Source organism: Amblyraja radiata, chromosome 25 (genome assembly GCF_010909765.2).
Source record: "Amblyraja radiata isolate CabotCenter1 chromosome 25, sAmbRad1.1.pri, whole genome shotgun sequence".
NCBI classification, from domain to species: Eukaryota; Metazoa; Chordata; class Chondrichthyes; order Rajiformes; family Rajidae; genus Amblyraja; species Amblyraja radiata.
In genome coordinates, this window is record NC_045980.1 from 12,233,071 (window position 1) to 12,257,023 (window position 23,953).

At 42.6% G+C, this 23,953-nt stretch overlaps 1 protein-coding gene and 1 non-coding gene across 2 annotated transcripts; both read left to right on the forward strand.

The window, feature by feature from the left end:
- The first annotated feature begins 5,108 nt into the window (after nt 1-5,108).
- On the forward strand, nt 5,109-12,307 carry LOC116987283 (BRI3 binding protein). The gene is made up of 3 exons (XM_033043182.1): nt 5,109-5,390; nt 6,778-6,880; nt 9,759-12,307. Exons 1-3 carry the CDS (start codon nt 5,181-5,183, stop codon nt 10,169-10,171), a joined length of 726 nt encoding a protein of 241 aa, XP_032899073.1. The 5' UTR covers nt 5,109-5,180; the 3' UTR covers nt 10,172-12,307.
- Nucleotides 12,308-18,732: 6,425 nt separating this feature from the next.
- Nucleotides 18,733-18,804, forward strand: trnaa-ugc. The gene has a single exon. It is a non-coding gene; the product is annotated as a tRNA-Ala (tRNA).
- The last annotated feature ends 5,149 nt before the right edge of the window (nt 18,805-23,953 follow it).

The window sequence follows — 23,953 nt, forward strand, 5'->3', positions numbered from 1 at the left end:
GAACTGATCCTGAATCTATAGGGAGAGAGAAAACAGGGAATTATAGACCAGTTAGCGTGACATCGGTGGTGAGGAAGATGCTGGTCAATTATAAAAGATGAAATAGCGGCAAATTTGGATGGCAGTAACAGGATCGGTCCGAGTCAGCATGGATTTACGAAGGGGAAATCATGCTTCACTAATCTTCTTGAATTTTTTGAGGATGTAACTAGGAAAATCGACAAGAGAGAGCCAGTGGATGTGGTGTACCTGTACTTTCAGAAAGCATTTGATAAGGTCCCACATAGGAGATTAGTGGGCAAAATTAGAGCACATGGTATAAGGGGTAGGGTACTGACATGGATAGAAAATTGTTTGGCAGACAGAAAATAAAGAGTAGGGATAACAGGTCCATTTCAGAATGGAAGGCAGTGACTAGTGGGGTACTACAAGGCTCGGTGCTGGGATCGCAACTATTTACAATATACATCAATGATTTAGATCAGGGGTCTCCAAACTATCCGGCCCACCACGAGATTATTTCCGGCCTGCAGCAAGCTCTTAACACGTTCCATGCGGCGGGCTATTTAGTGGGTACTGTGATAGCGCGGGAACTTACACATCAGTTTGCTGTAGGCTATCAAGCTAAGGGTTTGTGTGCAGCTGCGAATTGAAATCGAAAGCCATGTTGCAGCATTAGAGACGTGTTTAAAGCTTTAAAGCTGCCTGTGACTGACTCAACTTCCCGTTTATACTTCCTGTATACTCCTGTGACCGAGGTTAGTGGATGTCGGCTGCAGGCCTTTCTTATTTGTTGTTTGCAATTTTAGGCTGTTCTCTTTGAATTGTGGTGATTGTTTGTGATGCTGGTTCAGCCAAGTGTATTTTATGGGGGGGTTTATCTCTGCTGATTTCTTTGCAATCCTTTGTTGAGTAGCTCAGGAGCACCAGTTGCAGTCTTTGTTGATCAGTGCAACCTGATTGTGAATGTTTACCTGTTCACTTTGAACAGCTTAGCACAAATGGTTTCCCACCAGTAAATGTAAAGTGCTTGAGATAAATCTAAAGTTGCTCACAAGGTCATCGAGTTGTACTGCACGGAAATGGGCCCTTCAGCCCACCGTTCATGCTGACCAAGTTGGTCAGTCCCATTTGCCTGCATTTGGCCCATGACACATCCCTATCCATATATCTGTCCAATATCTCTCTCTTTTCAAACGTGCCTAATAGTTTCCACTTCTATAGCTTCCTCTGGCAGCTCATTCCATATATGGAATACCCTCCCTCTGAATGAAAAACAGGTGTCCCTGAGGTCCCTCTTAATTCTCTTCTCACCTTAAGTCAATCCACTCTAATTTTAGAATCCTCTATCCTGGGCAAAAAATACTGAGTGTTCACTTCTTCCTTGTCCCTCATGATCTTCTGCCCCAAAATAAGTTCACCCCTCAGCCTCCTCTGCTCCAAAGAAAAAGTTCCAGCCTAGAAACCTCTCCCTTTTACGCAAGCCCTGGTAACATGCCAGTGTAAGCGTTTGAGGGAGATGGAAATTTATGATCACTTTTGGTAAACCAACGATATAACCTTTCCACCTGTACAATGTATCAGAGTAGGTTTCAGAAGAAGAATTTCCTCCCTCAGTTGCAATTGAAGTAATTTTACGATTGGAAAAAACAATTTCAGGAGCGATTTTCTGACCTTGATGCCAAAGCAAATGAAATCAGGCTCTTTCAAAATCCATTCGATTGCAATGTTGAAAACCTCCCAAGTCAGTTTCAAATGGAAATTATTGATCTTCAGGCAGATGACGGACTGAAAGACAAGTATAAAGGAGGAAATCTGATTGAGTTTCATAAATTTTTGTAGCCTGAGCTGTTTCCAAATTTGAAGCAATTTGCTTGTAGATTTGTGTCCATTTTTTGTACAACATACCTCTGTGAACAAACATTTTCAAGGATGAAGTATATGAAGTGTAAGAGCCATTAAGCTTAAGACAGTATATTATAGTCATGTCTAACATTTTAAATATTTTAGTTTTTATCTGTCTGTATTTTTGTAGTTGGGATTTGATACATAGAAGGGGTGTGTCTATTTCTAGAGGAGACTAGTGCACACTCATAGATTAGGAGTCAGTTGGGTCTCAGAAGGATGGTGAGAATACAGTTTTTTACCATTCCCACACAGACATGATCACAATACATACAAGTTAATGAGACGACATACTTTTAGAAGAAGAAACCTTTGTATGATTTAAATGACATGAATGGAACAGCGATTAAGAACAGAAAGTGAGATTATTTCTTTGCTATGTACTACCTCAATAAAAGACCAATTAATCAAGAAACAACGTTTGGAAGATTCGTTTTTACTATCTTAAGTGTATCGTGGATGCGTAAAATATACCTCCTAACCATCCCCGAGGAGTAATGGCTATCGAAGTTGGATTTTGAGAACGTCGTAAAGACTGCCATTATATCAAGTTTAAATATCGAGCAAATTTATCTGATGAGCATTTGAAGACCAACCTCATAATGGGCTCCTCAAATTTGGATCCTCAATTCAATGAAATTTTGAAATCAAAAAAGCAGTTCCATCCTTCCCTTTAATGTGGTTGCATAAGACTTTGTGATTTTGTTGGTTAACCTTGATTGATGGCTACAAGTTTTGTTTTGAATTTCTTCCATTTGTTTTATTTAATTTCTTTTTTGAGTTCATTACATTTATAAAACTGACATTTCATTATATTTTCATATGGCCCGCAAAAATGTGCCAAATATATAATGTGGCCCTCATGCTGAAAAGTTTGGATGCCCCTGATTTAGATGAAGGGATTCAAAGTAACATTAGCAAATTTGCAGATGACACAAAGCTGGGTGGCAGTGTGAACTGTGAGGAGGATGTTATGAGGATGAAGGGTGACTTGGACAGGTTGGGTGAGTGGGCAGATGCATGGCAGATGTAGTTTAATGTGGATAAATGTGTGATGATCCACTTTGGTGGCAAAAACAGGAAAGCAGATTATTATATGAATGGTGTCAAATGGGAAAAGGGGAAGTACAAAGAGATCTGGGGGTCCTTGTTCATCACTCACTGAAAGTAAGCATGCAGGTACAGCAGGCAGTGAAGAAAGCTAATAGCATGTTGGCCTTTATAACAAGAGTATAGGAGCAAAGAGGTCCTTCTGCAGTTGTACAGGGCCCTAGTGAGACTACACCTATTGTGTGCAGTTTTGGTCTCCAAATTTGAGGAAGGACATTCTTGCTATTGAGGGAGTGCAGAGTAGGTTCACGAGGTAAATTCCCGGGATGGCAGGATTGTTATATGTGGATAGAATAGAGCTGCTGGGCTTCTATACTCTGGAATTTAGAAGGATGAGAGAGGATCTTATTGAAACATATAAGATTATTAAGTAATTGGACACATTAGAGGCACGAAACATGTTCCCGATGTTGGAGGAGACCATAAACAGGGGCCACAGTTTAAGAATAAGGTGCAGGCCATTTAGAACGGAGATGAGGAAAAACTTTTTCACCCAGAGAGTTGTGAATTTGTGGAATTCTCTGCCTCAAAAGGCAGTGGAGGCCAATTCTCTGGATGCTTTCAAGAGAGAGTTAGATAGAGCTCTTAAAGATAGCGGAGTCAGGGGATATGGAGAGAAGGCAGGAACGGGGTACTGAATGTGGATGATCAACCATGATCACAGTGAATGGTGTTGCTGGCTCAAAGGGCTGAATGGCCTACTCCTGCACCTATTGTCTATTGTCTATAAGCCCAGCTGTGGAGACATTGGGATAGTTGTCTTATTGTAGGACACAGATTTTTCTAAAAGTTCTTGATCTTAAACTGTGTATTGAGCTCTGTATGCAATTTGTTCCATGTAATGTCTTGTCTTTTATCTGGACCTTGAATCTGTATTAAAAAGTAAGTAAGTAATCTAAAACTTCAGAATTTGCACCACATACCGCCATACTGGGCACAGGTTTGCTTCTTTGGCTTGGAGAGACAGCAGAGGGTATCTTTGGGCTGTATTCAAAAGTGGGAAGTATTTCTCCAGAACAAGCCTGTGCCTAGGAGGGGGTTTACAGTGCAAATTACGACCTTTGATTTGCTTTTGATAAATTTGTATTTCTGTTGCAGGAGAGCTTGTATGGTAATACATATGGAAATGTAGATTCATTGTCAATACACACCTCTGTGTGGGGCACAGGTTTGCATTGGAAAGACAGCAGAGGGTATCTTCAGGCTGTACCGTGGAGTGGGACGTGTTTACTGGTTTCTCAAGTAAAAACCTGTGCCTCGGAGGGAGGTAAGTGGAAATTTAACAAAAGCAACTAAAATTTCATAAGCACATTTCTAAGCGCAGGTTTGCTCTGGAGAGAGCAAGATGGTATATTTGGGCTGGCCATTCTAGAATACAACCCTACAATACTTCGCACTAGAATAGGTGTTTGCAGGTTTCTCCTGTGTGTAGCAAGAAGGTAAGTGGTGCAAATTTATCAAAAGCAGCTACAATTTAATAATTTGCACCACATAGCCCCTTGCTAGACATGGGTTTGCAATGGAGAGAGCAAGAGGATATCTTTGAGCTGCCCACTCTAGACAAGACTTAGAATACTTCACATTCTGGGACAAAACGTTTGCATGTTTCTTGGCAAGGATGTGTGTGGTGCGAATTTATCAAATGCAACTACAATGTCATAATTTGCACCACCTACTGCATCCCTGTGCAAGCATAGATTTGCTGTGAGGAGAGGAGCAAACATTTCCACTCTGGCTATCTGTGGCTGAACCGGAGGGTAGTTGGGATGGAGAGCTTGCAGGTTGCTGCTATGCTTATAAATTGTACAAATGTTTCAAAAGCAACTCGGATTTCATTATTTGCACCACACACAGCACACCCGTGTCAGGCACAGGCAAACCTTCGATTTAAACCAGCATCAGCAGTTCTTTCCTACTTGTACTTGAGTATCCCTGGACTGGAGTGTTTGGAGGATGCTGCTGTGCTTAGCAAGGAGGTAAGTGGTGCAAATGTTTCAAACGCAACTCGGATTTCATTATTTGCACCACATACACCGATGCCAGGCACAGGCAAACACTTGCAGCAGGCTGAGTATCACTGGGTTGGGCTGGGCTGGCAGGGGGAGTGTTTGGTGGTTGCACGGCGGACGGGGTTGGCGGGCACACCGCGGCTTCCCCGGGCGGCGATGGCGAGCATGGCGATGGTCGGGTGGCGGCGGCTGCTCCACCTCCTGCTCCTGTTCCTCCTGGGCGCCGGCTCCGTGCACTCGGCCAAGGCCCGCCGGGCCCCCGAGTACAACAAACCCCCGGGCAACTTCTTCAAGCAGGTGGCGGATGGCGTTCACCGCAACCTGGTGGCCGTCTTTGGGCTGGACATGGTGGAGGCGGTGTGTAAGGTAGGGAGAGAGAGGAGGGGGGGGGGGGTGAGGGTGAGGGTGAGGGAGAGGGGGTGTGAGGGAGAGGGGGGGGGGGGGGGGGGGGAGAGAGGGAAGGGCAAAGAGGGAGGGAGGGAGAGAGAGGGGGGGGGGGGAGAGGGGGTGTGAGGGAGAGGGGGGGAGAGGGAGAGGGAGGGAGAGGGAGGGAGAGAAGGGGAACGAGGTTGGAGGGGAAGGGGAGGTATTACAATTGAATACAGTTGTGACCATATAACGGGATTGAGGTGTGGAGAAGAGGAGGTAGGAGAGGGCAGATAGGAAGGGGCGAGAGAGGTAGGGGTGGAGGGGAGTGTGTAAGAAGGGAATATGGAGAGGGGGAGGAGTGCAGCGTGTGGGATGAAGGAAGGGGGGTTGGGAGAGGAAGGTAGATGAGGGTGGGATGAGGAGGGCAATAAAAGGGAAGGGAGGGGGCAAGGGGGGGGGGGGAGTGTGTGAGAGGGACAGGGCAAGGGGAGGGGAAGTGTGTGAGAGGGACAGGGCAAGGGGAGGGGAAGTGTGTGAGAGGGACAGGGCAAGGGGTGGGGAAGTGTGAGAGGGACAGGGCAAGGGGAGGGGAAGTTTGTGAGAGGGACAGGGCAAGGGGAGGGGAAGTGTGTGAGAGGGACAGGGCAAGGGGAGGGTAGGGGAGAGACTGGGGGGTACGAGGGGAAGTGGAGGAGAGGGGACGTACAGAGGCAGGGGAGAGTGGTGGAGGGAGGGAGGGAGGTTGGGAGGGTGCTTGCGGGAAGCATGGGAGGAGAGTACACAGGGTTGAGTGGTTTGTGGAGGAGGAAGAACAAATGATCTGGTAATATTTATAGTAAATGACGCTGCTTCTCAGGTTTGTGATTCAGCTTTGAGATGAAAGCTATTTTGGGAAAGGAAATCAAGTTTGCTGCTGGGGTCATTGTGCTCCGATCAGAATAATTTCTGACATATTTTGCAGCCACAAATGCCCCCAAAGTGATAGTAATTTTGTCTATTGGCAAATAGCAGCATCCTGTAGTAATGGTGCGTTTTCCTGTATTTCACGTCACATGTGAGGGATTTTTTACGAACTGTACAAATTCATTTAGATGTTAAAAGATACCTTCGATTCAAAATGTTCTCAGTATGAGCATTGATCTGCTCGTGTTGTGATGTTAAAGTGGAAGGATTTTGCATTAATTTTTGATTTAAAGAAATGCTTATCTTTGGTCATGCCTTGGTTGTGTGTGCTATTATCGGGCTTTGAGATGATGGCATAACAGGCCCATGTTACAATCTTCACACTAAAGAACACTGCAGCTAAACGTGGCAGCTTTCTCCTGATTAACTAGACTGAATTCAATGGAAACTCGTGGTCTCATGAAGAAAATTGTTCTTCCAGTTTTTCTCCAGGACCACTGAACAGTTTGTGTTCGGTATGGACGTGTTGGTGGAAACTGTGTGGAAGATATGGTCAGACCTCCTGGAGATTCTCGGAATTGATGGTAAACAGTCACCTGTGCTAATGTAATGCAAATGTTGGGATGGAACGGGATAATTATGCGAAAGAACTTGAGGCAGACAAGCTAAAAACTCAACAGGTTTTATTTCCCAGTCCCCTTGCAGGGCTCATTTTCCACCTTCCTTTAATCTCAGCAGATTCACAAAAAATATTCTTTATAACTTGTGTGATTAAACGTGAGGAAAAAACGAGCTTTGCCTTTGTTATTCTATGTGGGGTGGCATGGTGGCGCAGTGGTAGTGTTGCTGCCTTGCAGCGCCAGAGACTCGAGTTCGATCCTGACTACGGGTGCTGTCCGTACATAGTTTCTATGTTCTCCCCATTACCTGCATGTGTTTTCTCTGGCTGCTCCGGTTTCCTTCCACACTCCAAAGATGTACATGTGTGTAAACTATTGTAAATTGGTATAATTGTAAATTGTAGGGATAGCGTGTGGAGATCGCTGGTCGGCGCGGACTCGATGGGCTGAAGGTTCGCTCTGTATCTAAACTAAACTGCACTAAACTAGATCCCTTCTTTCATAAAAAGATATTGTGTAGTCACTAAAGGCTTCCCTGACACAGAAGACAAAGGCAAAGATGGGGGGACTATGTATAAACACTGCTGTCATTTCTACATGGTGAAACCAAAATGTATAAAAATGGCCTTTTTAAAATAAATCTGACTTGATTTTTAAAATCACATGTGATTTTTTTCTATTACAAATCTCAAATTGTGGAGTACAGAGGCAAATAAATAAATGATGGGTCTTTGTCCCAAACATTGTGGAGGGCACTGTATCTTACCTTCAGTGTGATGTACCCAGTATAGAATAATTTCAATATTGATGTTGCATTCGATATAAAGTGCAAGCCAGGCATTGACAACAGTTTTAAAGTACAGTAAAACTCTAATAATCCAATTGTTGGGAAATCTTAGTTTTTGACACACTCGTCAGTCTGGAGATCAAGTGGGAAGATTGGCAAGAGTCCATAGTGTAAACAAAAATGTGTAGTCAGGGTCAGGAACAAGCAGACAAGCTGAAACTCAACACTTTCTATTTCCTGAAGAAGGGTCTCGATCCGAAACGTCACCCATTCCTTCTCTCCAGAGATGCTGCCTGTCCCGCTGAGTTACTCCAGCTTTTTGTGTCTGCTTTCTATTTCCCGGTCCCTTAACAGGGCTCATTTTCATGCTTCCTTAAATCTCGGCAGATTCACTTGTAATATTAATTATACCCCTATGTAATTAAATGAAGAAAAGGTGAAATAAAGGTTTATTTGTTGTCATTGAGGCCCTGAGAGTATTGGAGCACTGCTGCACAATTATAACTGAACCTGATTCATCCCTGTAGTTTTAGTTGTACTAATTACTTTGGTTTAACAAGTTGGAACAATAGAGCTACACAGCACAAAATTGACCTTTTGGCCCAACTTGTCCATGCTGACCAAGATGCCCATCTACGCTAGTCCCATTTGCTTGTGTTTAACCCATAAATCTTTCTAACCCATAAACATTTGCCATCCATGTACCTGTCCAAATGTATTTTAAATGTTGTTATTTCATCTCAGCCACTTCCTCTGGCAGCTCGTTCAATATACGTACAATCTCTGTGAGAAAAAGTTCCACTCTCACTGTAGACCGATGCCCTCTAGTTCTTGATTGCCCAACCCTGCAAATATGGCTATGTGCATTCATCCTATCCATGCCTCTCTTGATTTTATACCCCTCTACAAGATCACTCTGAACTTGATCACCCCTTTCAAAGAGGCCAGGTTATGATCTGTATATTGTAAGCGGGCTTAAAACTGAGCAGTTGGGGATGGTCACTTAAATGGGGTGAAGCTAAAGTACATTGTTCCCAATGTTCTCTGACAACAGTCAGTGTCCACTGTCTGTTTATGCTCTCTGAAATGCACTTTAATTTTCTGCATCTGCATGGGGCGGCACAGCGGTAGAGCTGCTGCCTTGCAGTGCCAGAGACCCACGTTCAATCCTGACTACAGGTGCTGTCTGTACAGAGATTGTACATTTTCTCTGTGACCGCGTGGGCCACCCAGTATCCTCAGACATCCCAAAGACGTATGGGTTTGTAGGTAAATTGGCTTTGGTAAAAATGGTAAATTTTCACAAGTGTGTAGGACAGTGCTAGTGTACGGGGTGATCGCTGTTCGGCGCGGACACGGTGGGCCGAAGTAGTATAAGTTTGCCACCTAAGAGTTCATCCACAGCTTGGAGATGAGTTGTGGAAGGTACAATAGACAATAGGTGCAGGAGTAGGACATTCGGCCCTTCGAGCCAGCACCGCCATTCAATGTGATCATGGCTGATCATCCCTAATCAGTACCCCGTTCCTGCCTTCTCCCCATATCCCCCGACTCCACTATCTTTAAAAGCCCTATCTAGCTCTCGCTTGAAAGTATCCAGAGAACCTGCCCTCTGAGGCAGAGAATTCCACAGACTCACAACTCTCTGTGTGAAAAAGTGTTTCCTCATCTCCGTTTTAAATGGCTTACCCCTTATTCTTAAACTGTGGCCCCTGGTTCTGGGCTCCCCCAACATCGGGAACATGTTTCCTGCCTCTAGCGTGTCTAAACCCTTAATAATCATGTTTCAATAAGATGCCCTCACATCCTTCTAAACTCCAGAGTATACAAGCCCATAGTACACAACTGATGGAAAAACTCAGCAAGTCAGGCAGAATCTATGGAAAGGGACGAGGTCCATGTTTCTGTTCTGCGGCCCTTGACAAGTCAAGCTATGCAACTAAATTCTGTACAGTTTTTGTTGCCATTCTGGCAAATGAAAAATGGAGTGATTTGCAGTGAGAGAGTTGCAGATTGAAATGTTTTGTTGATTGTATTTTTATTTTATTCTTACAGCATCAAACCTGCACCAATATCTGAACCCAGCAACAGCAATTCATCACCCCTCTCAAGTCCTCCTGATATCCGTTGCTGTGCTTTTAGCTTACTGGTTTATATCAATGTGTCTGGGATTTCTATTTTATACATTGCGCACAGTATTTGGCTGTTTTTTCTGGATTGCACGGATAGCCTTTTTTGCCCTTGCTTGTTTGTATGTTCTGCAGAAGTCGGAAGGTGACCCTGAAGGCGCAGTGCTTCCCCTTTGCTTTATAGTTTTAACGTACGTTATAACCGGTCCAGTTGGCTTGTATTGGAGGAGAGGAGGTGGTCATGTAGAGGAGAAACTTGAACATCTTGATGGTCAAATCCGGCTCATGAACATTCGTCTCAATAGGGTGTTAGAAAAGCTTGACCAAAACTCTGCTTAGTGTTGGGAAAGCATAATTGATATCACCAGCACTGTTTAATGTACAATCAACCATTGTAAACGGGTGTGATTTTCTTTTTCATCCCTTGTTCTAAACAACAATCAGGATTAGTGTTGCTGTCATTGATTTAGTCACCAGTAATAATGTTTCAAACTTTTGCTTTTAAATCATTCGACCACTTTTTTTTTTTTTTTTTGTACCCATTGTGTATTTTGTATTCCCATTACTAATACTAAAGGCTATATTATTGGTCTTTTTAATATTTATTTAAATATCTTAAATACATATAGTAAGTCATTCACTGGTATAAAAATAAAGCTGTGGGTACAATTTGTGGGATTAGTCCTTCCCTCTGGAATCACTGTACATAGCGGCCACATGCCCATACTTACTGGATCAGATGTAGCAAACTTTTCTTGCTGTTTCTTTTCTAGTAGAGTGCAATAGTGACTGGTCGTCAGATATTCGGAGATATATTAATATTGAATTAAGTGATTGTCGTTTTTCCAGCTTGAATGGACAAACGCTCCGCATTGTAAATTTAGTTCAGTATTCTTTTCAATAGGCTTGTTCGACTGCTACTGTCAGGGAAGGGGAAAGAATAACGTATACACTGTAATTATGCACCATTGTTTCTTTGCTATTTGTGGAGTCATTGATAATTGGATGATTTTAGCTTTCGTTCAGTTGAACGACGATTGAAAGCAAGAGTGAATTCTAAGACTTTCTGCACAATTTTTGCTTTCAGTTCTCCCGTCCACCCATTTCAGTTTTGCCATGTTGTTAGATCTCTAATTATGTACGAGAATTTGAGTTGGTGTTCTATATGCAATGTGCTGTGGTGAAAAGAAATAGTCAAGGTTTCTAACTGCTGTGCATTTGACGTTTTTCTTTTGTTTCATGGGTACATTGCATGTGACTAGAAGTATGGTAGAGAAATGTGTATATGTACAATCACCGAGCGCAAACTTCAGTTTTGCCAGTGGATTTGTAGACCATAGATCTATTAATATGGCATGTTTGTAAATACAATGAGTAATTCATAGGCAGGTCAATGTATAGCTTAATTATCATGTGATGTTAAACCAAATTAATATAACAAAGTTGTAAAATTGACTTCTCTGCTCCACTGCCAGTCTCCAGTCGAATTCAATTCAAAGTAAATAATGTAATCTTTAGAGTTGATCAGAAAATTTGTGTGATTCACCTTGGGAATGAATATCAAATGCTGCTGTTAAACCTATACAAGCATTTTTTTTAACAGTTAAACAGGAAGAGTAACAAATAAATGCTGAAAATCAAATGTGAATTATAAGGTCATAAGTGTTAGGAGCAGAATTAGGCCATACAGCCCATCAAGTCTACTTGGCCATTCAATCATGGCTGATCTATCTCTTCCTCCTAACCCCATTCTCCTGCTTTCTCCCCATAAACCTTGACACCCAAATCTTGAAGCTGATGGATCAGAGTTAGTGATTAAATCTCTCTGTTCTTTGTTCTGATCTGAGAAGGAAAGCAGAAGGAAGATGTTTTTTTAGGTTATGAAATAGTCTGCAATTTATGCCATGTGGAACTAATTCCATCAACAATTATTGATTTACAGAAGGTGTACCATAGAAAACAATGCTTTATGATTTGCAATTTGGAAATAAGCACTGAAGGTTAACAAAAGCCATATGACAAAATACATTCACCCAGATTAATGCTTGTTTGTTGTAGTCATTGGAAATTATTGTCGATTCTGACATGCAGGAAAATCATGACCTGTTTAAGTGTATCTTTTGAAATAATTTAACAAATCATGAAAATACTAATATCTTGGCCAAATGTACAACTTAATTAGTGTGTTACAATGATTATGCAAAGTCGACCCCTTTTTAATTGGACCATGTGATATTTTCAGCAAGATGAATAATGCTTTATGCCTTTAAAGCATAAGAACACTCTTAGAATGTATTCTGTCCATGCCTTTAAATGTTCAGATTCAATAAATGTCATGCATTTGGTGAAATGTTTTGCACACGTTACAGTTAAGTATTTGGATTTTGTCAAATCTGTGTCATTTTTACTTAAATATGGTATCTATTAAACAATACCACTATATATGTTAATAAAAGTAAAACTATCTAGTACAAATGTGATTTTTTTAACTAAATGCATGTTATCATGATTCAAGATTCAATTTAATTGTCACATGTACAAATTAAAGTGCACTGAAATTTGAGTTACCATACAGCCATACTATGTAAAAAGCAAAAATACACACAGCCACGTAAAATAAAATGTAACATAAACATCCACCACAGTGGAATCAACATTCCTCACTGTGATGGAAGGCAATAAAGTTCAGTCATCTTCCTCTGTTCACCCGTGGTTGGGGTCTTTGAACGGGTGAACAGAGGAAGATGACTGAACTTGCCGACAGTCCGTTGTTCAAGCCCTCTTGGCGGGATGATCGAAACTCCGGCGTCGGGACAGATCGGAACACTGCGGCATGGAGCTCCCCAGTCGTCCGCTTACCGGATATCGCGGGCTTCACGGTGTTATAAGTCCACAGGCCCCGCGGTCGGAGCTCCAACATTCGCGATCCTCGGCAAAAGACCCCAGGCTCCGCGATGGTAAGTCTGCGCCGCACCCACGGCTTGAAGCTTCGGGCTGGTCCATAAGGGCCGCACCACTCCTCGTTGTAGGCCGCAAAGGTGGGGTGGGGGGGGGGGGAGGAGATGTGAAACAGAAAAATCGCATCTCAGTAGAGGTAAGTAACTGAAAAAGGTTTACCCCGCACCTCCCTCATAAAACATACCAAGAGACATTAAAACAAACATACAAGACCTACTTAAAATTAATAAAAACAAGGGACAAGACAGACTGCTGGCGAGGCGGCCATTACCAGTGCCACCCGGTGGTGAAGGTATTGTTAGATTTGAAGTTGCATAAACTGAGCTAGTAAGGTTCCATACAATAAATAAATTGGATAAATTAACAGTCATAATCCGTTTTGGCAAGTATTGTGAACAGATTGGGTCAGAGATTATTGGGACTCCCTTGATCTTATTGAATGGTTAAAGAGACCCAAAGAAATCTTATATAGAGAGTAGAAACAAGGAACTGCATTGGCTGGTTTACAAAAAAAAAGCAAAGTGTTGGAGAAACTCAGCGGGTCAGGCAGCATCTATGGAGACATGGATAAAGTGACATTTTCAATCAAGACCCTTCGGACTGATTCATGGATAGGTGACCTTTCGGGTCGAGAACCTTCTTCAGACGGAACAGTCTAAAGAAGGGTCCTAACCCGAAATGTCACTTTATCCATATTGTACCTTTGACACATTATTATAGGACAGCCATCTAAATGGGCGGGATGTTGAATCTCTGATTGTTTCAGAAACACCTGCATCATGAATATAGGGAGAGGCGATATTAGGAAAGTGTGACTAACTTTACATTTCCATTGCCTTTGTTTCCCATCTGTTTTTTAATTCTTAGGCTGGTTTCAGAGGGGAGTGGAAAGATGGGGATAAAAGGAAATGTAGGCCTCGTGCATGGGAGATGAGCAAATGGTGAGAGAAATGTGTGGTGGGGGGAGTGGGAAAGAATTTTGGGGGGGGGGGGGGTATAGTATTACTCAGGATAGTATTACTTGAAATTGGAGAATTCAACATTCATACTTTTGGGTTGTAAGCTACCCAAGAGTCCGTACAGGCTAACAAGCATCTACTCTATTTACCTTCATCTACTTTTATTCTCCCATATTCCCATCAGCTGGGGTGGCGCAGTGGTAGAGTTGCTGTCTCACCGTGCCAGAAACCTGGATTCGATTCTGACTACAGATGCTGTTTGTATGGAGTTTGTACGTGCTCCGTCTTTTCTCCGGGAGCTCCAGTTTCCTCCCACCCTCCAAAGACGTACAGGTTTGTAGGTTAATTGGCTTCAGTAAAATTGTAAATTGTCCCTCGTGTGTAGGAGAGTGCTCGCGTATGGGGTGATCAATGGTTGGTGCAGGACCGAAGGGCCTGTTTCCGCGCTGTATCTTTAAAGTCTACCACTCACCTACATGCTAGAAATAAATTATAGGAAGCCAATTAACCTGAATGTCTTTGTGGGAGGACATTGGACCACCCAGAGCAAACCTGTGGTCGTGGGGAATGTGTAAATTCAGACACTGGGGGAGGGGGGGGGGGGGGGGGGGGGGGGGGTTGTAGGGGATGGTTCAGGCTTGGACATGGGTTGCTGTGAGGTAGCAGCTCCACGATCTGCGCTCGAGCATTCTGTTAAATCTCAACTCCTTTAAGGTACTTCGCAGGCTCCCCCCCCCTTCCCCCCCGTTTTACATCTGTGCCACCTTCCTGGAAAAAAGACACACAGTAACTCAGCGAGTCAGGCAGCATCTCTGGAGAACATGAATAGGTGACGTTCTGAATAACTCCACCATTTTGTGTTTTTTTTTGCAAACCAGCATCTGCAGTTCCTTGTGTCCACTTTCCTGGACTGGCCCCATATCCCTCATTTGCATAACATCTAAATATCTATATCAATCTCTGTCTTCGTGTCATGTGAAAGGAGTAGAAATAGGCCATTCGACCCATCAAGTCTACTCTGCCATTCAATCATGCCTGATCTATCTCTCCCTCCCAACCCCATTCTCCTGCCTTCTCCCCATTACCTCTGACACCTGTACTAATCAATATATCTATCTCTGCGTTTAAAATATCCACAGATTTGGCTTCCACAGAATTCCATGGATTCACCACCCTCTGACGAGATAAATTTCTCCTCACCTCCTTCCTCAAAGACCGTCCTTTAAGTATGAGGCTATGACCTCTAGTCCTAGACTCTCCCACTAGTGGAAACATCCTCTCCACATCCACTCTATCCAAGCCTTCAATGCAGTCAGTGTGAGCTAACACTGCCTCTGCATCATTCCAAGGAGCCTCTATCTTCTCACTTCCCCAATATTTATGTCCATTTTGAGACTGGTTCTGCTCATTCTTCACACCCAAGACTTTGAAAGTGTCCCCTTTTTTATATAGTATTGAACTTTGTTCCATTGTTGCCTCTCTGGCAAAATACCACACCTCACATTTCTCTATTAAATTCCACCTGCCAGTTGTCTGCCTGCCCAACAATAGCCAATGTTCTACTTCAGCTAAGCAAAAAAACAGTGCAGGAGGTATTCAGCAGGCCAGGCAGCATCTCATAAAAGGCATGGATGGGCGAGCTTTTTGTCGGGACTTCACCTCTCATCCACTCCCTGCACAATTTTACAGAGGCCAATTCAGTTACAAACCCCGCACGCACGTTTTTGGGATGTGGTGGGAAACCTGTGCACCCGGAACGCCCGTGTGGTCACAGGGAGAACATGCAAAATCCACACAAACGGTACCTGAGGTCAGGATCAAATCTGGATCTCTGGCAGAGTTTCAGTTGATTTGCATCACACTTATGATTCGTCACACCTCCAAGTTCAATATCGTTGGCTGATCTTAAGATTTCATTCTGAATTCCAATATCAAAGTCATTTTAATATGTTGAAAATCTGGCCCTTGTGGCATATCGCCGTCTACTCTTCCAGTGTGTAAAAAAAACAATAATTTACATAGATTCACTGATCATTGGGAAATTTTTATAAAGCTAAAGGATAGCATTCGGGCTTTTACATAGAATTGCATTGTCTGTTTCTCTGCTGTAAAAGTGTATTTGATCCAGTTTCAAAAACATATAATTTTTATAAGCCTAGGTTCCTGTATTCCTTGCCATCAACCGTCTCAACTTCTGCCATCGTCAGTATCTGCATGTATCTCTTCCAACACGCCCTTAACAATATAAACTAAATTTATACTATTTTAATGAATGTGTTTCAGATAAGGTGACTGGTCAACACTAGAAATGAACAGTGTAGGGAGGAATTGCAGATGCTGGTTTACACCAAAGATAGATACAAAGAGCTAGCGTAACTCAGCTGGTCAGGCGACATCTCTGGAGAAATGGAATAGGCGACATTTTGGGTCAAGACCCTTCTTCAGAACTGAACACATCTTGGACTCAGGATCTATGTTTCATGAAGCAACACATCTGTTCTGCAGCCAGTCCAGGATATTCTGGACAATGGTAGGATGTGTTCCACATTGGAATGGGTATTCTGGCCAATTTTCCTTCCTGTGTGTCTTGGGATAAATTATTTCTGTTTAGAAATCTAATTTTCATTTAAGATGTTCGGTCTTCTTCTGAGTGGATAGCCAGCATTCCCATTCCTTGTACAAGCAGGCTGAGGTTGACTCAGTATGGTTGATGTCATTAGTGTCTGGTGAGAGAACTGTGGGTCCAACAAACCAGCAACCAATATATTGAAGAGAAAAAAATGAGCGAGAGAAGAAATTTGGCTTCATTGCAAAATTGTAAAATAATAGAAGTACTTCACTCTTACAAACAGAAAATCGTTTCTGTCACATTTCTTTACAGAAAGAGACAATATGGAAACAGGCCCTTCGCCCACCATGTCCACGCCAGCCATTGGTCACCCGTTCACACTAACTCTGTGTCATCTCACTTTCTCATCCACTCCCTACACATTAGCGGCAATTTACAGAGGCCAATTAATCTGAACACCCGCACGTCTGGGCTGTGGGGAGAAATCGGAACACCCGGAGGAAACCAGAGCGGTCACAGGGAGAACTTGCAAACTCCACACAAACAGCACCTGAGGTCAGGATTGAGCCTCTAGGCACAAAGTAGCAGCTCTACCAACTGTGCTACACAGCTCTACCAACTGGGCTCCAATATCTTTTGCTTAGCTCGTGTTCAACATCTCAACAGGATGGGAGATTGCAACCTTCCCTGTTTCGGCGAATGCAATCAACCCGGCATGCACAGTCAAATAAGATCCAATAGAACAAGTTGTCCTACATCTTTAGGCTTTTTATACGGAAGAAGAAGAAGGTCTCAACATTTTTAATATTAAGACAGCCGCTCATCTTTGTCTAAGCCTCAGCCACCATCTTGGTTCCAAATTATTTTAGAGTCTTAGTTAACAAAAAAAATGATATTACTCTCAGACCTGAAATTATTGATTATGGCTACATCTATTTTTTTGGGAAGGATTCCAAAGTTAATCCCAAACTGCTTCTCTGAGTAATTATGCTCCTTTGTTGTTGATTCCAAACACCAACTAGGAAAGATCGTACAAGGACATCTAGGTTTCGTTGCACCTCCTCTTTTCCTAATCTGACAGCATTCAGATAATAATCTGCCTTCTTGTTCTTGCCATCCAAGTGGATAACCACACATTTATCCACATTGTACTGCATCTGCCATCCATCTACCTACTCACCCAACCTATCAAGTCACCATGCAACCTCATAGCATCCTCCTCGCAGCTCACTCTGTCACCCAGCTTTGTTTTATCCGCAAACTTGGAGATGTTACATTTAACTCCCTCGTCTAGTACTCTACGATCTAGTGTTCTAATTATATATTCTAATTTTCGATTATTTGTTTTGTTATTTTCCGATCTCTACCGGGTGGCGTCAGCAATGGCTGCCTCGCCAACAGTCTGTCCCTTTCTTCTTTGTTGTTTTTTTAGTATGAGTTAAATGTATGTTTTTAGTATTCTTTAGCTTGTTTTATGTGGGGGTTTGGGTGGTGTGGGGAGTTGGGGAGTTGGGGGAAACTTTTTCTAATCACTTACCTCGACAGAGATGCAAATCTTTTCCGTATCATATTTCCGTCCACACTGGCCTATCATAGAGGAGTTGGCGGCCTTTGCTGGAGCGATTTTGAGAGCTCCACTGCGGGAGCCTGCGGGACTTTAACACCGCAGAGCCCGCGATCCCTTTGCCAGGGATCGACCTCTGAGCTGCAGACTTTAACAACACAGAGCTCGCGGTCTATGCTCAGAGACTGACTTCGGGAACTCCAAGCCGCAGGAGCTTAGGCCGCCCTGACCTGGGAGCCTGATCGCCCCAAAGTGGGAGCTTCGATCGCCCAGACACGGAGGCTTCGGTCACCGGCTGCAGCAGCTTTGATCACTCCAACTGCAGATGGTTCGACTGCCCTGATCGCGGGAGAAAAATGAGGGAAGATTACACTTTATTGTCTTTCATTACAGTGAGGAAGGTGGGGAATCCGCTGTGGTGGATGTTTATGTTAACTTTTATGTAATTGTGTGTCTTGTTGCTTTTTTAGTATGGCTGTATGGTAATTCACATATCACTGTACCTTAATTGGTACACATGACAATAAAAGACCTTTGAAAACTTTGAACTTAAAATCTTATGTTTCTATCTTTTCACGATTGAAGTAAAACTCAGATTTATTTTTTCACTGACAGCCACAGTTCTACACATTCAATCTGTAAATGTCTGTTTCTATCCATATCGACACCACTGCACCTTCAATTTTCGTGACAATGGCAAACATGAATATAAGTCTTCCTATTTTTTTAAATCCCAGCTTTAAATATAATGAAGAGCTGGGGCTGCAACTTTTATGAGACAACACAACTAGACATTGTCTTCCATTACAGTTTGTATCCATCTACCACAAAAGCAGTCATTTATTAGGTAGGGGATGTAGCTCAGTGGTAGAGCGCATGCTTTGCATGTATGAGGCCCCGGGTTCAATCCCCGGCATCTCCACTGTTTTGTTTGGCATGGTGGAGCAGCAGTAGAGTTGCTGCCTTACTTACAACGCCAGAGACTTGACTGTGGGTGCGAGTGTATGTACCCCCGGGTTTTCTCCGGGTGCTTCGGTTTCTTCCCACACTCCAAAGACCTACAGGTCTGTAGGTTAGGTTAATTGGCATGGTAAAATTGTAAATTGTCCTTAGTGTGTAGAGGATAGAGTTAATGTGCGGGGATCACTGGTCGGCGTGCTCAGTAGATCGAAGGGTCTGTTTCTGTGCTATCCCACAATATTTGCATTGAACATGATGTCGTTAAATTGATCTCATCTGTCTGTGTCTTAGGGTGGCACAGTGACCCAGGTTCAATCCTGACTATGGGTGCTGTCTGTATGGAGTTTGCACATTCTCCCCGTGACCCATGGGTTTTCTCTGGGTGCTCCGGTTTCCTCCCACATTACAGGTTTGTGGGTTTCAGTAAAAATTGGCTTCAGTAACAATTGTAAATTTTTCCCTGTGTGTAGGATGGTGATGCTGGTCAGAATGGAATCGGTGGCCAAAGGGCCTGTCTCCACATTGTATCTCCAAGTCTAAATCTGCCTGTATATGATCCTTATCCCTCTATTCCTTGCACCTCCATGAGCCTATCTAATAGCCTCTTTAACGCCACTCTCGTATATACCTCCCGACAATGCTTTCCAGTCTCCAGTACAATCTGTACTCCACTCTCCAGTACAATCTCTGTGTAAAAACATTGCCCGACACATCCTCATTAAACTTTCCCGGCTAGTGCACATTTCCACCCTGGAATAAAGGTTTTTACCGTCTACCCAACCTACGCTTCTCATAATTTTACATACTTCTGTCATCTCCTCACAATCTCCGATCTTCCAGGGAAAACAATCTCAATTTATACAACCTCTCCTTGTAGCTGAAACCCTCTAATCGAGACAGCATTTTGGTAAACCTCCTCTGCATCCTCTCCAACGCCTCCACATCCTTCCTGTAATGAATGGGGCGACCAGACTTACACGCAATACTCCAGATGTGGTCCAACCAACATCTTATAGAGTTGCGTCATGACTTCCTGTTACCACACGCCTTCTGTACCACCCTCACTACTTGTGCGGCCACTTTCAGTGAGCTGTGAACTTGGACACCAAGATCCATCTGCACATCAATGCTGTTTTATCAATTTTAACTCATCAAATTTAACTAAAAGTCTCTTACAAATTTACGAGCTGTAAGTAAAAAGAAAAGACAAAATCCTTTAAAGAAATTTAAAATTACATCTTAATCCTAGATGTTTTCATATTCTCATTTTGTGATTGAACAACCTGATACATTTCTAATTGCTCACTTGATAATTTCAAATGTAATCATGTATAGTCTTTCCACTGACTGGATAGCACGCACCAAAAAGCTTTTCACTGTACCTCGGTGCACGTGACACTGAACTGAACTGAACTGAACTCGTCAAGCACCAGTCAATGTTCCACTAATAAGAAACATGAGCAAAAGTCTCACCCATTGTGTTTACTTGCATTGTGTCCAGTTCACCGTACCACTACAATCAAGATCAGAATTAATTTGCCTTTCTTTACCTCACTCTTACAACCGCTGGTCTTGATCTTCTTCTTTTCAAATTTCATGCATAAATTATGTGTATGAGTCTATGTGCCTGAGATGCTGCTGCAAGCAAGGTTGTTCATTGTATCTGTACCTCATCATTCCCTTGCATGGGATAATAAAAAAAGTTCCATTTGAATTTAAACTTGGATACCCATTTTTGTATTTCCGCATTGCTGTGGGTTTGCGGCAGGTTCCTCACTCAAAACATTAATTCTCTAAGTTCTATTAATAAGCCGTTAAAATTTAATGAGAACATTTGTCAGGTGAAACCATCATCTTCCAATGAACTGTAAAGCATTTCACACTGAGCAATAACATTTTTATTGGAGCTATGCATGATGTTTGTTATTATTTCCATCATCGTTAATACCAATATATTTTCCAACGCACTTTTTCCTTTGTTTTGTAATTTTTAATCCTTGAACCATTATTTTATTGTCTGGTCTGTTCATTCCTATTGTGAAGATGAACAAACGTTTCCTGACTTGAAACACAAACTTCGCTCCATAGATGCTGCTGCACCCGCTGAGTTTCTCCAGCAATTTTGTATACCCTCGTATTCTCACTCTAGTTTGCTGTGTATTCATCGCTTTTTGTTTATGTCACAGGTTTCCAGCATCTGTAATTGCCCTTGACAGAAAATAATTGCACAAAGTTGTCTTATGTCCGCTTATAACAATTTTGTGTCCATTACAACAATGGCTTCTACAGGGTCCATATCCTCTTGACCATATGAAAAGCTTTTGAGTTAAACTTAATATCCTTCAAAAAATTCTTTATGTATTGTTTCTTGCAGATCTTACTTCCTATTTTGAATTGTTTAAGAAGGAAAATCGAAGGTAGGCAAAAATGCTGGAGAAACTCAGCGGGTGAGGCGCATGTATGGAGCGAAGGATATAGGCGACGTTTCAGATCGAGACCCTTCTTCAGACTGATGTGAGGGTGGGTGGGAGGGGGGGTGATGGCGGGAAGCCTTCCTTTCTTCTTCCCGCCACCCCCGCCTTCACATCAGTCTGAAGAAGGGTCTCGACCCGAAACGTCACCTATTTCCTTCGCTCCATAGATGCTGCCTCACCCACTGAGTTTCTCCAGCGTTTTTGTTTACCTATTTAGAATTTATCATTCTATATATTTCTCCCAGTTACTAGATTTTCACTGTATTTTAGACTTTTAAATGCTCTTTAATTTTATGTCTCCCACTTATTCTGGCTATTCCATTTAGTAAATTGGTTTCTCTTCAGACGTATACCTGTGGTGCCATCTAGTGGTTATCTCCAGCTTTACCCAATTACGATATTGGCCAGTTTGTCAAGAGTCAAGTGTTTTATTGTCATATGTCCCAGATAGAACAATGAAATTCTTACTTGGATATATATATATATATATATATATATATATGCATACACACATGCTCAAAAAACAACCAGAACAGTGCAACAATAATAATAATAGTCTATTGTAGTTATGACACTAGACTATTATGAGGTTGTAGTGTTTAATAGCCTGATGGTTGCAGGGAAGAAGCTGTTGTCAATCTATTTCAGATCATCAAAATTGACTTACAAAATGCAGAATCTCAGTTTCATCAAAAAATCAGTTGAAGTCGGTTACATTTTAACTTAAACATGCAACATAGCTTTCTGTCCTGGGCCTCCTCCAAAGCCAGAGTGAGGCCACATGCAAACCGGAGGAACTCAACCTCATATTCCACTTGGGTAGCTTCCAACCCAATGGTATGAATATTGAACGATCCAATTTTAGGTAACTAATTTGCAAAATGAAAAGCTTTTGCTGCGTGCTATCCAGTCAACGGAAAGACAATACATGAATACAATCGAGCCATCCACAGTGTACAGATACATGATATAGAGAATTTTGGCGAGACAGGGCAGGTTGAGTGAAACGATTTTTATTGTGAAACAACAAACAACTGGGAGTACTCGAAAACCGCGTTCTGTGTCAACCAAATATATAATAGCTACTCGGGAGGAGCGCTGTCGTCTGAGAAGAAAAGCCCGCGAAAACACACCCGCGATCACGTGATGGCGCCAGCCAATAACGAGGGTTCACACTTCCCCAAGCCACCACAAGGTGCCGCTACAGAACCATGTTTTGTGCAAGATAAAGTCCAGTAAAGTCCGATTAAAGATAGTCTGAGGGTCACCAATGAGGTAGATAGTAGCTCAGCACTGCTCTCTAGTTGTTGGTAGGATGGTTCATTTGCCTGATAACAGCCGTGAAGAAACTGTCCTTGCATCTGGAGGTGTGTGATTTCACACTTCTATACCTCTTGCCTGATGGGAGAGGGGAGAAGAGGGAGTGACCAAGGTGAGATGTGTCCTTGATTATGCTGGTGGCCTTGCTGAGGCAGCATGAAGTGTAAATGGAGTCAATGGAAGGGAAGTTGGTTTGTGCGTCCACAATTCTCTGCAATTTCTTGTGGTCTTGGATGGAGCTGTTCCCAAACCATGCTATGATGCATTCTGATATTAGAGTCTGACTCCTTCTAAGCTATTGCTGAGTGTTCCCCCTCGCAGATATGGACCTTCCTAACATGCTCTGGACATGAGTCTCCTGGGACCTTCTGCTCTGGCTCACTCTCTGTGCTCCTCAGGCCAGGTGCTGGGGTTGGATATGGGCTCCTTTCTCTCCTCCTCTCTCTCCCAAGCAGTTGGAATCACATTCCACCTCTTGGGTCTGCTCCTTCTATGAGCAACTTTGTCCCTTCCAACTATAATTTCAACTATAAAATGAGATTTTAATTGTACAAAAACATATTGAAAAACAAAAATTAAAACAAATGTGATTTATAAAATAAATTCAAGTGTTTTATTGTCATATATCCCAAAACAGAACAATTAAATTCTTAGTTGTAGCAACACAACAGACATATGTAAACATAGAACATATGTAATATAAACATAGAACATATGTAATTTTGAATGTGGTTCAAAAGGTGAAAATACGAAGCACTAATAATCTTTGGTAGGTTCTCAAGGTAAATTTGGCAATAGCTGACCTGAAAATATCTTGAATGCACCCAAGAAGTTTACGATGTTTTTACAATGATTTGGTGTGCTGACGACAATCTGTTTACATTAGCTGAATAATCAAAGTTCCTCACTCCCATCTCCTTAACACAGTGGTTCTTAACCTTTTTGGCATACGTACGCATATACGCAAACAAAATACTGTATGTGGTATGTACCTTTGTTAGGTACCTAAACATGGGCTCAACAAATGGATATGTTATTTATGACCCTTTCATGTCTCTCGGTGAAGCCCCAAATGAACCCCCATACGGGTCCCGACCCCCAGGTGAAGAACCACTGCCTTAACATCGCTCGTGCCTGGCTTTGCCTCAGCCTCAGCCACTTGCTTTAAAACTCTTGTGTATTTGCTACCATTTGGTTTTACTTCACTGCCCTCCAGGCTAGTCCTGATCTTCCCCCATCTTTAACGTTGAAGTCTTCCAATCCTCTCTGCTCCTGCAACTCAACTCCACCCCCCCCCCCCCCCCCACACAACTAGTC

What these genes read in the sequence shown, in the direction of transcription:
- LOC116987283 (XM_033043182.1), top strand. Translation starts at nt 5,181, where the DNA reads ATGGCGAGCATGGCGATGGTCGGGTGGCGGCGGCTGCTCCACCTCCTG. An exon ending in TGGTGGAGGCGGTGTGTAAG is followed by an intron (nt 5,391 to 6,777) that starts GTAGGGAGAGAG and finishes TTGTTCTTCCAG; the next exon opens with TTTTTCTCCAGGACCACTGA. An exon ending in GGAGATTCTCGGAATTGATG is followed by an intron (nt 6,881 to 9,758) that starts GTAAACAGTCAC and finishes TTATTCTTACAG; the next exon opens with CATCAAACCTGCACCAATAT.